The 12342-nt window shown below is 37.7% G+C and overlaps 1 protein-coding gene across 1 annotated transcript; it reads right to left on the bottom strand.

The window, feature by feature from the left end:
* Positions 1-5326: 5326 nt before the first annotated feature.
* Positions 5327-12342, bottom strand: PTS (6-pyruvoyltetrahydropterin synthase). Its single transcript, XM_061202579.1, has 6 exons — positions 12146-12342; positions 10645-10724; positions 9407-9429; positions 8969-9025; positions 5679-5749; positions 5327-5489 (listed from the first exon to the last, which is right to left on the bottom strand). The coding sequence occupies exons 1-6, from the start codon at positions 12226-12228 to the stop codon at positions 5366-5368; spliced, it is 438 nt and encodes a 145-aa protein (XP_061058562.1). The 5' UTR covers positions 12229-12342; the 3' UTR covers positions 5327-5365.

Below are 12342 nucleotides of genomic sequence, written 5' to 3'. Positions count from 1 at the left end.
TAAAAACCATGTGATCATCTAAATAGATGCAGAAAAAGCTTTTGACAAACTTCAACACCCATTTATGACAAAAACTCTCCAGAAAATGGGTATAGAGGGAACCTACCTCAACATAATAAAAGCCATATATGACAAACCCACAGCAAGCATCATACTCAATGGTGAAAAACTGAAAGCATTTCCACTAAGATCAGCAACAAGACAAGGATGTCCACTCTCACCACTCTTATTCAACATAGTTTTGGAAGTCCTAGCCACAGCAATCAGAGAAGAAAAAGAAATAAAAGGAATACAAATTGGAAAAGAAGTAAAACTGTCACTGTTTGCTGATAACAAGATACTATACATAGAAAATCCTAAAAATGCCACCAGAAAACTACTAGAACTAATCAATAAATATGGTAAGGCTGCAGGATACAAAATTAATGCACAGAAATCTCTGGCATTCCTATACACCAACAACAAAAAATCAGAAAGCGAAATTAAGGAAACACTCCTATTTACCACTGCAACAAAAAGAATAAAATACCTAGGAATAAACCTGCCTAAGGAGGCGAAAGACTTGTACTCAGAAAACTATAAAACACTGATGAAAGAAATCAAAGATGACATAAACAGATGGAGAGATATACCATGTTCTTGGATTGGAAGAATCAACATTGTGAAAATGACTGTACTACCCAAAGCAATCTAGAGATTCAATGCAATCCCTATCAAATTACCAATGGCATTTTTCATTGAATTAGAACAAAAAATTTTACAATTCATATGGAAACACAAACGACCCTGAATAGCCAAAGTAATCTTAGGAAAGAAAAACGGAGCTGGAGGAATCAGGCTCCCCGACTTCAAATTATACCACAAAGCCACAATAATCAAGACAGTATGGTACCGGCACAAAAACAGAAATATAGATCAATGGTACAGGACAGAATGCCCAGAGCTAAACCCACGCACATATGGGCACCTAATTTACGACAAAGGAGGCAAGAACATACAAGGGAGAAAAGACAGCCTCTTCAAATAAGTGGTGCTGGGAAAACTGGACAGCTACATGTAAAAGAATGACATTTTAACACTCCCTAACACCATACACAAAAATAAACTTCAAATGGATTTAAGACTTAAACGTAAGGCCAGACACTATAAAACTCTTAAGAGGAAAACACAGGAAAAACACTCTGACATAAACCACAGCAAAATCTTTTATGACCCACCTCCTAGAGTAACGGAAATAAAAACAAAAATAAACAAATGGGACTTAATTAAACTTAAAAGCTTTTGCACAACAAAGGAAACCATAAACAAGACATAAAGACAACCCTCAGAATGGGAGAAAATATTTGCAAATGAAACAAGAGACAAAGAATTAGTCTCCAAAATGTACAAACAGCTCATGGAGCTCAATATCAAAAAACCAAACAATACAATTAAAAAATGGGTGGAAGCTACACTCAACAATAAGAATGAACCATAGCTTAATAATATCAAATAGGGACTTCCCTGACAGTCCAGTGGTTAAGACTCCACACTTCCACTGCAGGGGGCATGGGTTCAATCCCTGGTTGGGGAACTAAGATCCTGCATGCTGCGCCGTGTGGCCCAAATAATAATAAGAAGAAGAAGAAGAAGAATATTAATATCAAATAAAATATTTAAGTAATTAAGTCTAGAACATCACAGGTACAATGTTCTATTTACAAAGTGAAAAAGTTAAAAAATATGTTATATAAAGATATATAGTTTTAAGGAATATATATGTGTATATATATTCCCTATAAATTGTATACACGTATACATATACATACATATATGCAAATCAAAGGAATAATGAACCCAGATTTTGGATGATGGTTACTTCTAGCTGAGGGAAAAGGAGGATGGACGGAGTACATATGACTAGATGTCAGTTGTCAAGATCTGAGTTTGTGTACTGGGTTGTGGCTTTATAGATGCTTATTACCTTATTAAAAATAACCAGCTAACAGACTGAAAAGAGGTTCTGAATGGATCAGTGGCAAAAGTGTGTCATAAACCAAGGATTATGCATAATACAATTCTGTATACCTGAATGCTTTTATAAAAGGTTTATGGCTTTGTATTATAAAAAATTTTGTCTATTTAAGGAAAATGTTAAATTTAATGTAAAGTACTTATTCAGGCTGTGTTTATATATTAACTTAGACATATATAAAAACATTATATAAAATATTTTTTAAATCCTAAAAAAAAAAAAAAAAATGGGTGGAAGACCTAAATAGACATTTCACCAAGGAAGACATACAGATGGCCAAGAGGCACGTGAAAAGATGCTCAACATCACTAATTATTAGAGAGATGCAAATCAAAACTACAATGAGCTGTAGATACAACTACTATGGAAAACGGTATAGAGGTTCCCTAAAAAACTAAAACTAGAACTACCATATGACCCAGCAATGCCACTACCGGGCATATACCCTGACAAAACCATAATTCAAAAAGACACATGTACCACAATGTTCATTGCAGCACTATTTACAATAGCCAGGTCATGAAACCAATCTAAATGTCCATCAACAGATGAATGGATAAAGGAGATGTGGCACATATATACAATGGAATATTACTCAGCTATAAAAAGAAACAAAACTGAGTTATCTGTAGTGAGGTGGATAGACCTAGAATCTGTAATACAGAGTAAAGTAAGTCAGAAAGAGAAAAACAAATACCATATGCTAACGCATATATATGGAATCTAAAAAAAAAAAAAGAAATGGTACTGATGAACCTAGTTGCAGGGCAGGAATAAAGAGGTAGACATAGAGAATGGACTTGAGGACATGGGGTGGGAGGGGGAAGCTGAGGCGAAGTGAGAGAGTAGCATCGACATATATACACTACCGAATGTAAAATAGTTGGCTGGTGGGAAGCAGCAGCACAGCACAGGGAGATCGGCTCGGTGCTTTGCGATGACTTAGAGGGGTGGGATAGGGAGGATGGGAGGGAGGCTCAAGAGGGAGGGGATATGGGGACATGTGTATACATATGGCTGATTTGCTTTGCTGTGCAACAGAAACTAACACAGTATTGTGAAGCAATTATACTCCAATAACGATCTATTAAAAAAAAAAAAAAAAAAGAAGAATATACATTTCAACTTCAGGATAGCTGTTCTTCTGGAGAAAGAGAAAAAAACGAGCCCCACATCTTTTCCTCCAGAGAAAAGGTCACTCTGCCAGGATGGACTGATGGACTTTTGAGATGCACAGTTCAAGATTAGGAAGGGGTGGGAAGAAGAGAAAAGCTAATTGATGTAGGGTAATTTAAAAATAAGTGGCAGGGACTTCCCTGTTGGTGCAGTGATTGGGAATCTGCCTGCCAATGCAGGGGACACGGGTTCAAGCCCTGGTCCGGGAAGATCCCACATGCCGCGGAGCAACTAAGTGCGTGAGCCACAACTGCTGAGCCTGCGCTCTAGAGCCCACAAGCCACAACTACTGAGCCCTCGTGCCACAACTACTGAAGCCCATGCACCTAGAGCCCATGCTCCTCAACAAGAGAAGCCACCGCAATAAGCCCACATACCGCAACGAAGAGTAGCCCCCGCTCGCCGCAACTAGAGAAAGCCCACGCGCAGCAACAAAGACCCAATACAGCCCAAAAAATAAATAAATAAGTGACAAAGAGGCATGGACAGAAATGCAAAACAGTTGAGAAAAGGGGAACTGTATTGGAGTGTGGTTTGTAAATAAGAGGCTCCAGAGTAATGTGGGTTTACAGAAAATTGAAAAAGAGAGAAAAAGAGATATAGGAAGTGTTACTGGGGTATATCAAAGGGAATTTATTAACAACTTTAGACGAGAGCCAAGTAAGTTATTAGAATTCCTTAAAAAAAAAAATGTGTGCTTGGGAGTCAGACTGAGTATCAAACATTCAGTTTGCTATTTATTTGCTGAGTGAGCTTAGGCAGGTAGCTTAAACTCAGTTCAATTTTAATCCTCTCATCTGTAAAATGGGAAAATGGGAATAATACCTTGCATGGAAGCTGTGGGAATTAAAACATAAAGTGCCTTACCAAATTATAGCTATCCTGCCTTTCAAGTAATCAATACAAAATATACATGAATAAGTAATATAAAAATTGTGTTGATAACTAAAACACATTTAAATTTAATCAAGTGGGCATTGTATTATTGTCAAAATTTACCATAAAATTCCTGTAGTTAATAACTCTCCAAAATAAAAGTGTACTCCTTTGAATATTTTTTTAGTATAGTAATCACCACACATGTCCTTTTACTATTTTCAGGCAGCAACATTCTAAGAATCCATTGTGTACTAGTTGCTATGTGGAGAGAAAAATGAAACCCTATATTTAAGAAGTTCAGAATACAAATGAGAACACAAGTGAGAACAGTTCTTTTTGCGAAGAAAGCAAATACGTTCTTGTGGATTTAGGCATGAGAAAAAGATACCAGGGATGAAAAATATAGTTCAACTTAAGCAGATAAATTTAGTGATCAGAACAAAATGGAATTAATTAGGAAAAACTGTATAAAAGAGATCCTTTACACAGTAATATATCCTTTTCATGTTGATTATTTTAAGAGGGTTTAATACATGTGATTATTCTTCAGCCTTCTGAGTTTAAATTGTTCAGGTAGCCACAAGGTCTGGAAACACAGACAAATATACATAAGCAGTTTACTGATCTTCCATGATTATGTTCAATGTGCTATTCCTCACTAGCAGTTCATAGTTCAATAAGCTGTGCAAATGTGCAATGAACAATGTGCATTAAAGCAACATTCCCATCAGTCCTTGTACATCTATTTACAATGCATTGCCTCAGATGATTTGTGTCTAATTTTCACTGAATAAACTTGCACCTTTAGCATATTCTAGAAGTGATCAAGGGAGCTCAATCTACTAAGAAATAGAATGTTGTCTATGTTTCTAGACTTGGTGATCACCTGTATTTTATTTTTTATAAGATTCACCTACTGTAAGTCTTATAAACATTTTTGCCATTTATATTATACCAAGAAAAAAAAATGAACACTAAAAATGAGATAATGGAAAAACAAAAACAGATTTCTTTTGCTTTCATATAATTCTACACCAAACATTTTGCTGAAATGATTTTAATCTATAGATGAAAGACTCTTTAAATGATACTCAGAATACATTACAAATTTGATTTTAAAATAGATTTGAGTCTAAAACAGGTCTTACTCACAATGATTCCAATAAATCAAGTGCTCCAGAACTCAATATGGATATGCAACAATTATGTGATGACTTCTTAATTGTCCAAGGGGATAAAGATCTTCTTCAAACATGGAAAAAAATTAAATCATTCTATAGTATTAACCTCTAAGAGTTATTCTCCTTTATAGACTACAATATTATTATCAGTTTCATATACTTTTACTTTATAAAGAACTCCCATAGGAAGAAATTTCTGGAGGTTTTCCCAGATATATACAGCTACATTTTCTGTTGTGCTGTAGAAGAAAAGGAAAGACGATCAAAAGGCAAATAAACAAAACTTCATGTTTAATACTTACAGAGAATAGAAATTCTAGTTTTAAAAGATATTACACTAAAACTTTAGAAATCACACAATAATCAAGTAGAATGTTAAAATCGATTCTTCTTTCTTACTATTTACATAAAGTAAAATAGTCACTCACCTTACAACATCTGCAAAATACGGCACATCCAGATCCAGATTCTTATGATCAAGGGGCTTCATAATTGCCTCCTATAGACAAAACAAAGGAAAAACATCACTAATTCCATTTATGACTCATATTCCAAAGTGTTCTACCTTTGCCTCTAAACCTTACCTTATCATTTAGTCACTAACTCGATACTTGCAAGTACTCGGTGTCTTATAAAACAATCTCAGAAAGTTTAAAGTTGTAAAATAAAGTAAGGCCTAGCTCTCCATAATGACTGGATATCCTCATTACTGAATGCAAAGAGGTAAGAAACCAAAAAATAGAGAATTCACTGGAGCTTTCTCATAACAAGCCATTGTGATTCAGAATTTAGTTTAAGACTTCTTGAATTCTGTCCAAAATATTACTAGAAATACTTCTCCCTAACAGTCTCACCTTCAGCACAATGTCACAATTTAATTAGGACAAATATCCAATGAGTACTACATTTATAAAGTAGATTAAGACTGAAATTATGTAAGGAGTTCTAAATTTCTGCTGTAAGGAGTAATTTAAGGATGATCTTGGGCTCTTAGAAGAAAAAATAAAAACATGTAAAGACTATTGCTTCCTAATACTTGTATTAGGAATATTAAACATGTTTTTCTTTGTCAATGGCAAGAATTGTAATTGCCTTATTCTTTGTAAATTTTTACTTTTAGCTATTGTAAAAAATCTAAGCAATCTAAAAAATACAATAAACTAGTGAATATAACAAGAAAGAAACAGACTCTCAGATGAAGAGAACTAGTTGTTACCAGTGGGGAGTGGGAAGGGAGGAGGGGCAGTAAAGGGGTAGGGGATTAAGAGGTACAAACTATTATGTATAAAATAAGCTATAAGGATATATTGTACAACATGGGGAATATAGCCAATATTTTATAATAACTATAAATGGAGTATAACCTTTAAAAATTGTCAATCACTATACTGTACACCTGTAAATTATATAATATTGCTCGTCAACTATATTTCAATAAAAAAAGCATTTGTGAAACAATCTAAGTTTCCATATGGTATGGTTCCAAGAAAGGTACATTAATGACAACAATAGCAATCATTTTCTGAACAAAATCAGAATCATATAAAAAAAAGTAAGTCCTAAACCAAACAACTTTTAAAATAAATCAAATGATATCCATATGGATATCAAGAAAATAAATCTTTGTTTAATCTTTGTTTTAACTGAAAATTCCAGTTCAGATCTCAACTTTTCCATTGAAGCCTCTTCTACAGGGCTCCTTCTAATTTGACTCTGTATGCCATGATCAGCCACTTTTACTGATGTAAAAGTACTAAAGTGTGTGGTGTGTGGTATCCTTCAGGTATGCAAAGATGGGGAAAAAGTGTAGAGAACCTCTCCTTTCGTATTTAACTGTATGCCTGCTTGGGGTGTCTCTTATTTCTCAAGTTGTTGTCTTGTATTTGTGTGTGCACGCACGTGTGTGTGTGTGTGTGTGTGTGTGTGTGTATATATATATATTTTTATGTCACCAGTAAATGCAAGCACTCTGTCTTTACAGCTTTCCTACAGTACTTTGAGCACAGTACTGTTTGTTCATTCACTCATTCTCCTATTCATTTATTCAAGCAACACTTATTGAGCACTTACTATTCTTTACCTGCTATAAAAAGTCATGTGAGGGCTTCCCTGGTGGCGCAGTGGTTAAGAATCCGCCTGCCAATGCAGGGGACACGGGTTCGAGCCCTGGTCTGGGAAGATCCCACATGCCGCGGAGCAACTAAGCCCATGCACCACAACTACTAAGCCTGTGCTCTAAAGCCCGCGTGCCACAACTACTGAAGCCCGCACGCCCAGAGCCCGTGCTCCGCAACAAAGAGAAGCCACCGCAGTGAGAAGCCCGCACACCACAACAGAGAGTAGCGCCCGCTCGCCGCAACTAGAGAAAGCCTGCGCGCGCAGCAACAGAGACCCAACACAGCCATAAATAAATAAATTAATTTTAAAAAAAAAAGAAAGTTTAAAAAGTCATGTGAGCACGCTGTGGGTAACAGCTATGTCTCATTCATCATTGGATTCCCAGTACTCAGCTCAAAGACTGATGCAAAGCAGGCATACTTATTGAATATATGGGAGATAAGTAACGTGAAAGAAGTAATGATTATTAATAACAGCATTTTTATGAAACAAATGTCAAATTTTAGAACAAAATAAGGAGCAAAGCTGAAGCAAAATAAACAGGTGAAATGAAGGCATAATAAAAACTAAGGTGGGGCTTCCCTGGTGGCGCAGTGGTTAAGAATCTGCCTGCCAATGCAGGGGACACGGGTTCGAGCCCTGGTCCCGGAAGATCCCACATGCCGCGGAGCGGCTGGGCCCGTGAGCCACAATTACTGAGCCTGCGCGTCTGGAGCCTGTGCTCCGCAACGAGAGAGGCCGCGATAGTGAGAGGCCCGCGCACTGCGATGAAGAGTGGCCCCCACTTGCCACAACTGGAGAAAGCCCTAGCACAGAAACGAAGACCCAACACAGCCATAAATAAATAAATAAAAAATTTAAAAGAGATAAAAGAAAATCAATAATTAAAAAATAAATAAATAAATAAATAAAGTATATAATCTTTAAAAAAAAAAAAAAAAAAAAAAAAAAACTAAGGTGGATGGAAGAAAATCTAATCTCAACTTTGCAAAGGACTAACTACATGACCTAGGGCAAGTCAGTTGGTTAACTGTTCAGCATCTCTCAATCTCAATCTATGGAATGAAGAAGTTGGCTTAGATAACCTCTGAGGTCTCTTACAATCCAAGAATTCTGTAATGATATAATCAGTAAGTCTTTCACTGAACAACCTCTTTTTTGTTATCCCTATGATGAACTGCCCCAGTGAGTTTATAATAAAGCTAAAGTGAATAAAACAGGGTAGTACTAAAATCTGTGATCAAAGGTGTAAGGAAAATTCACAGAAGAAATAGAAAGTTTCAAGGAGAAAGCCGTGTCTTGAAAGAAGGGCAGAATTTGTTAAACAGAGAAAATCAGGATACGCCAACAAAAAATACAAGACGAGCACGCTGCATTTATTCCTATCATTGTAAGACAACCATGACTAATTTCCATTAAGTCATCCAAACACCTTTAGAACATTGAGAGAAGTTCCTCCAACTACTACCCCACTCCCTCACCCAACTCCACTTGCCAGGTCACAGGACCTCTGATGATACTTGATTGGGGAAGTGAAAAGGGGGCCATCAAATATTATATTCAGAAGACAGCACAAAATAAGCATCCAACATGCCATTACCTCCATATACTCTTTGAGGTCAGTCAAATTCATGACCATTCCTGTAACAGGATCAATCTAAAAAAGTAAACAAAGGTGAATATTACTATAACATGCTCTTCATATTTAAACCTCTGGTAAATTATTAAAGGCTGCACAATGTGCAGAAATTGTCCCCACATTGGCCTTCATCCCCGAGACAATCCATCTCAGCATGGAAACACCAAGTACTCTAGGCTTCCTTTTCACTGTAGTGCTCTTCTACCTGCCCACATACAGCACATTAAAGAGGACATTTTGGGAGAGGAAAGGCCTGAAATGGCAGCAGCTCACCATACACAAAGACCAACAATGAAGCAGTACTGATTTGAACAGATTTTTTCAACACAGAATCCATCACGTCGGCTGAAAGAGGGCCCAGCAATATGCACAAACCACAGAGACTTTTTCAGCACGTACCTCTCCATGTACTGTCACCACAACTATGGGGAAGAAAACAAAATACCAAAAAAAAACATGACTTTCAACAGAGTAACATCCAAACACAAGTTACCAACAGAAATTATTAGATCTCACCCCCACAAAGCTATATTTTCCCCCAGAACATCTTTTAGTTAAGATCTTTTTATCAACTAAAGCAAGACTCAACCAAGGCAGAGGAACTTAGAGGTGCTTAGCCAAGGCCAAAAAGGGTATAAATTCTGTTTATGATGCACTTGGAAGGAATCTCCACTAGGTAAGATCAAGATGCTGCTTGATCACTGCCTGTAAAAGTAGAAAATATACAGGAAGAAATCCAGCTACACACTGAGCTGGTCCAAGTACCTTTCTGAGCAAGCAAAACTACTACTGGGCCTAAAATTCTTATTCCTTTACTCATGTGAATGTAAACACAGTTTATAGTAATGCTTTGTAAATTAACAAGTACTTGTATGAAACTTCTGAAAAATCTTGATGATCAGAGTGCTCTACAAATTAATGACTTTTACATATTTTTTTCAGCTCCATACAAACACCATTAGGTATTATGTGATAAGTGAGCAAACTGAGAATGAGAGATATCATAGGTCAAGTAAGTTAGGCAGTAGCTAAACTAGAAATCCCAGACTTCTGACATCTTTTCTGGTCTTTTTACTCCATCATACCATATGCTGTGATGCTCTATGGCTTACATAGCTGTTTTGTGGAGATATCATCTGTATCTCAAATAATCAAGTCCCTTGTCCTTGCATAAATAAATCACTTTCTTGGAACACTATGGTCAAAGTTTTAGATCCAACCTATTTTCCTGCCATACCGCATATCTTGGGCCAATATGCTCCCTTTGTCAGTCATTATTTACTCAATGAATACAATCTAATTTTAACATTGTCCTCAGCAATACCTAATTAGAAGGAAACATGGTGCCAAAAGAATGTCATGTACTCTTAAGACCAAGGAAAACAATATTTAAGCCATTCATTGTTTTGATCTATAACAGCAGACAATTGCACAGTAAAACTTAAACTTAGTAAACATAGTAAAACATCCAACTAAGGCAACAGATCTTTTCATTTTGAACTTCCATTTAATTTCTCATTCAAGGCTCAAAGCATTCATGTTCTGTCCATAAGGTTTCTTACTCATTTAGACTGTATATGCTGAACACTCTTTCATCATTACCGGAAGTGCTAAAATTTCACCAGTTTTTCTCTCACCTTTATAATTGTGCCCATGGCCATTTGGGTTGTTGCATTTCCCAAACAGTTTCAAGTTTTCCTCATTACTCAGAGATTTGCTGACCAAAAAAAAAAAACAAAAGTCAACATGATACATGTTCAGATACCTTCTCTGTTCCCTACACTTATTGTTTGCTCTAGCCTTTGAAAAACTTCACAACTTACTATTCTTTAGCTCATCAAATGGAGTCATAAATCAATTTGATTTCATTACTCAATTTTATGTCAGGAACCAGTGTATGCCCCCTAATTAGACTACTATACCACACAAATTAGCTTAAATAAATTCAACATCCTTGTTCCACAGCAAGATTTCAACAACTGATCTGCTCAAGGCCCTTCCATTTTTCAACTCAACATTTACTGAGTACCTACTACATACTAGGCACGGGCTGAATGAAGCAAGGGCACATGGTGATTAAAAAAAAAAAAGACGCTTATCCCCAAGTGGCTTAAAATCTCATTCCCCTGAAAAATAATTACATGACCTAGTACATCTTCTCTTTAAAATCTTGCTTTATTATCCCTCAACTATTGCCTACTGATAACTTCAATCCATTCAGGGGTATTCAAATCAGGTTAAATTTTAAAATTACAATACTCAGCCGTTGTTCCAGGCAGAGATCCATTTTCTTAATGGATTTTTATACCTATACCTGTCCAATCAACTGTGCATCTTCAATGAGGCCTTACCACTCTCATATGTTCGAGCTTCCTATTAAATAACCCCTTTCTTTTTGAGACTCTATTACTTTCCTTTCTCCTGCTCATCTACTTCTTACATTTAGAGTATTACAGTTCACAAAGCTTTTGCACAAAATTATCTCACTGTACTCTCCACAAAATTGGCCAGTTTGTACACTCCAGATAGAAAACTGTTACAGGTCTTGATCACTGCTGCATCCCTGTTACCTAGCACAAGACCTGACAACAAATACCTGTCCAGTGAATAAATGGACAGGTGAATCCTGCTAGGTAGAAATTATCCTCATTTTGCAGACGAGGAAACAGATGCTCAGAGAGCGGAGCTTGCTAATGAGTGGCAAAACCCTGCTCAAAATCAACTCTTCAGTGCGATGAAGCAGTCTGAGTACTCCGGGCTCAGATCCCAACTCTGCTCTCTGCTCTCAGGAAAGTGAACATCTGGGTTCATTTTCTCTTCGGTATAAAGTGGACAAAACTCGCCTTGCTGTAACTACATTAGCTATGGGTAGCTAACATGTACTGAGTGTTTACGATGTGCCTGGCACTGTGTAACCTGCGCGAGTTCAACACCTTTCAACGTCACATCGATCCCCGGGAGGCTGGTCGCCGCCGGTCGCCGCTGTTATGACGTCATCAACGAAGCCTGGCGGCCGCAGGACTACACCACGCCCCCCGCCCGCTCATCAGCGGGCACCCGTGCCCCTCCCGCACCCGGGACCCAGCTCCGGGGCTCGAAGGTCCTGCCCCCACCACTGGTACTGTAGGCACACCCCACCTGTGGAGCCGATGGGTCGCGCTGAAGGAGACCAGGCGGGACACTCGCGCCCGCCGGCCAGGGCCCGAAGCCGCCGCGCTCATGGTTTTGCAGGCCCGCCGCCAGGCAGAGAAAGGGGGCGCCTCCCTCCGCGGCTGCGCAGTGCGGACGACGCCTGGCAGAAGTGCCCTCTGCTTCACCCTGCGACTGGGCTCCCT

This window comes from Eubalaena glacialis, chromosome 10 (assembly GCF_028564815.1).
Source record: "Eubalaena glacialis isolate mEubGla1 chromosome 10, mEubGla1.1.hap2.+ XY, whole genome shotgun sequence".
In the NCBI taxonomy this organism is placed as follows: domain Eukaryota; kingdom Metazoa; phylum Chordata; class Mammalia; order Artiodactyla; family Balaenidae; genus Eubalaena; species Eubalaena glacialis.
This window is presented reverse-complemented; position numbering and strand designations above follow the sequence as displayed.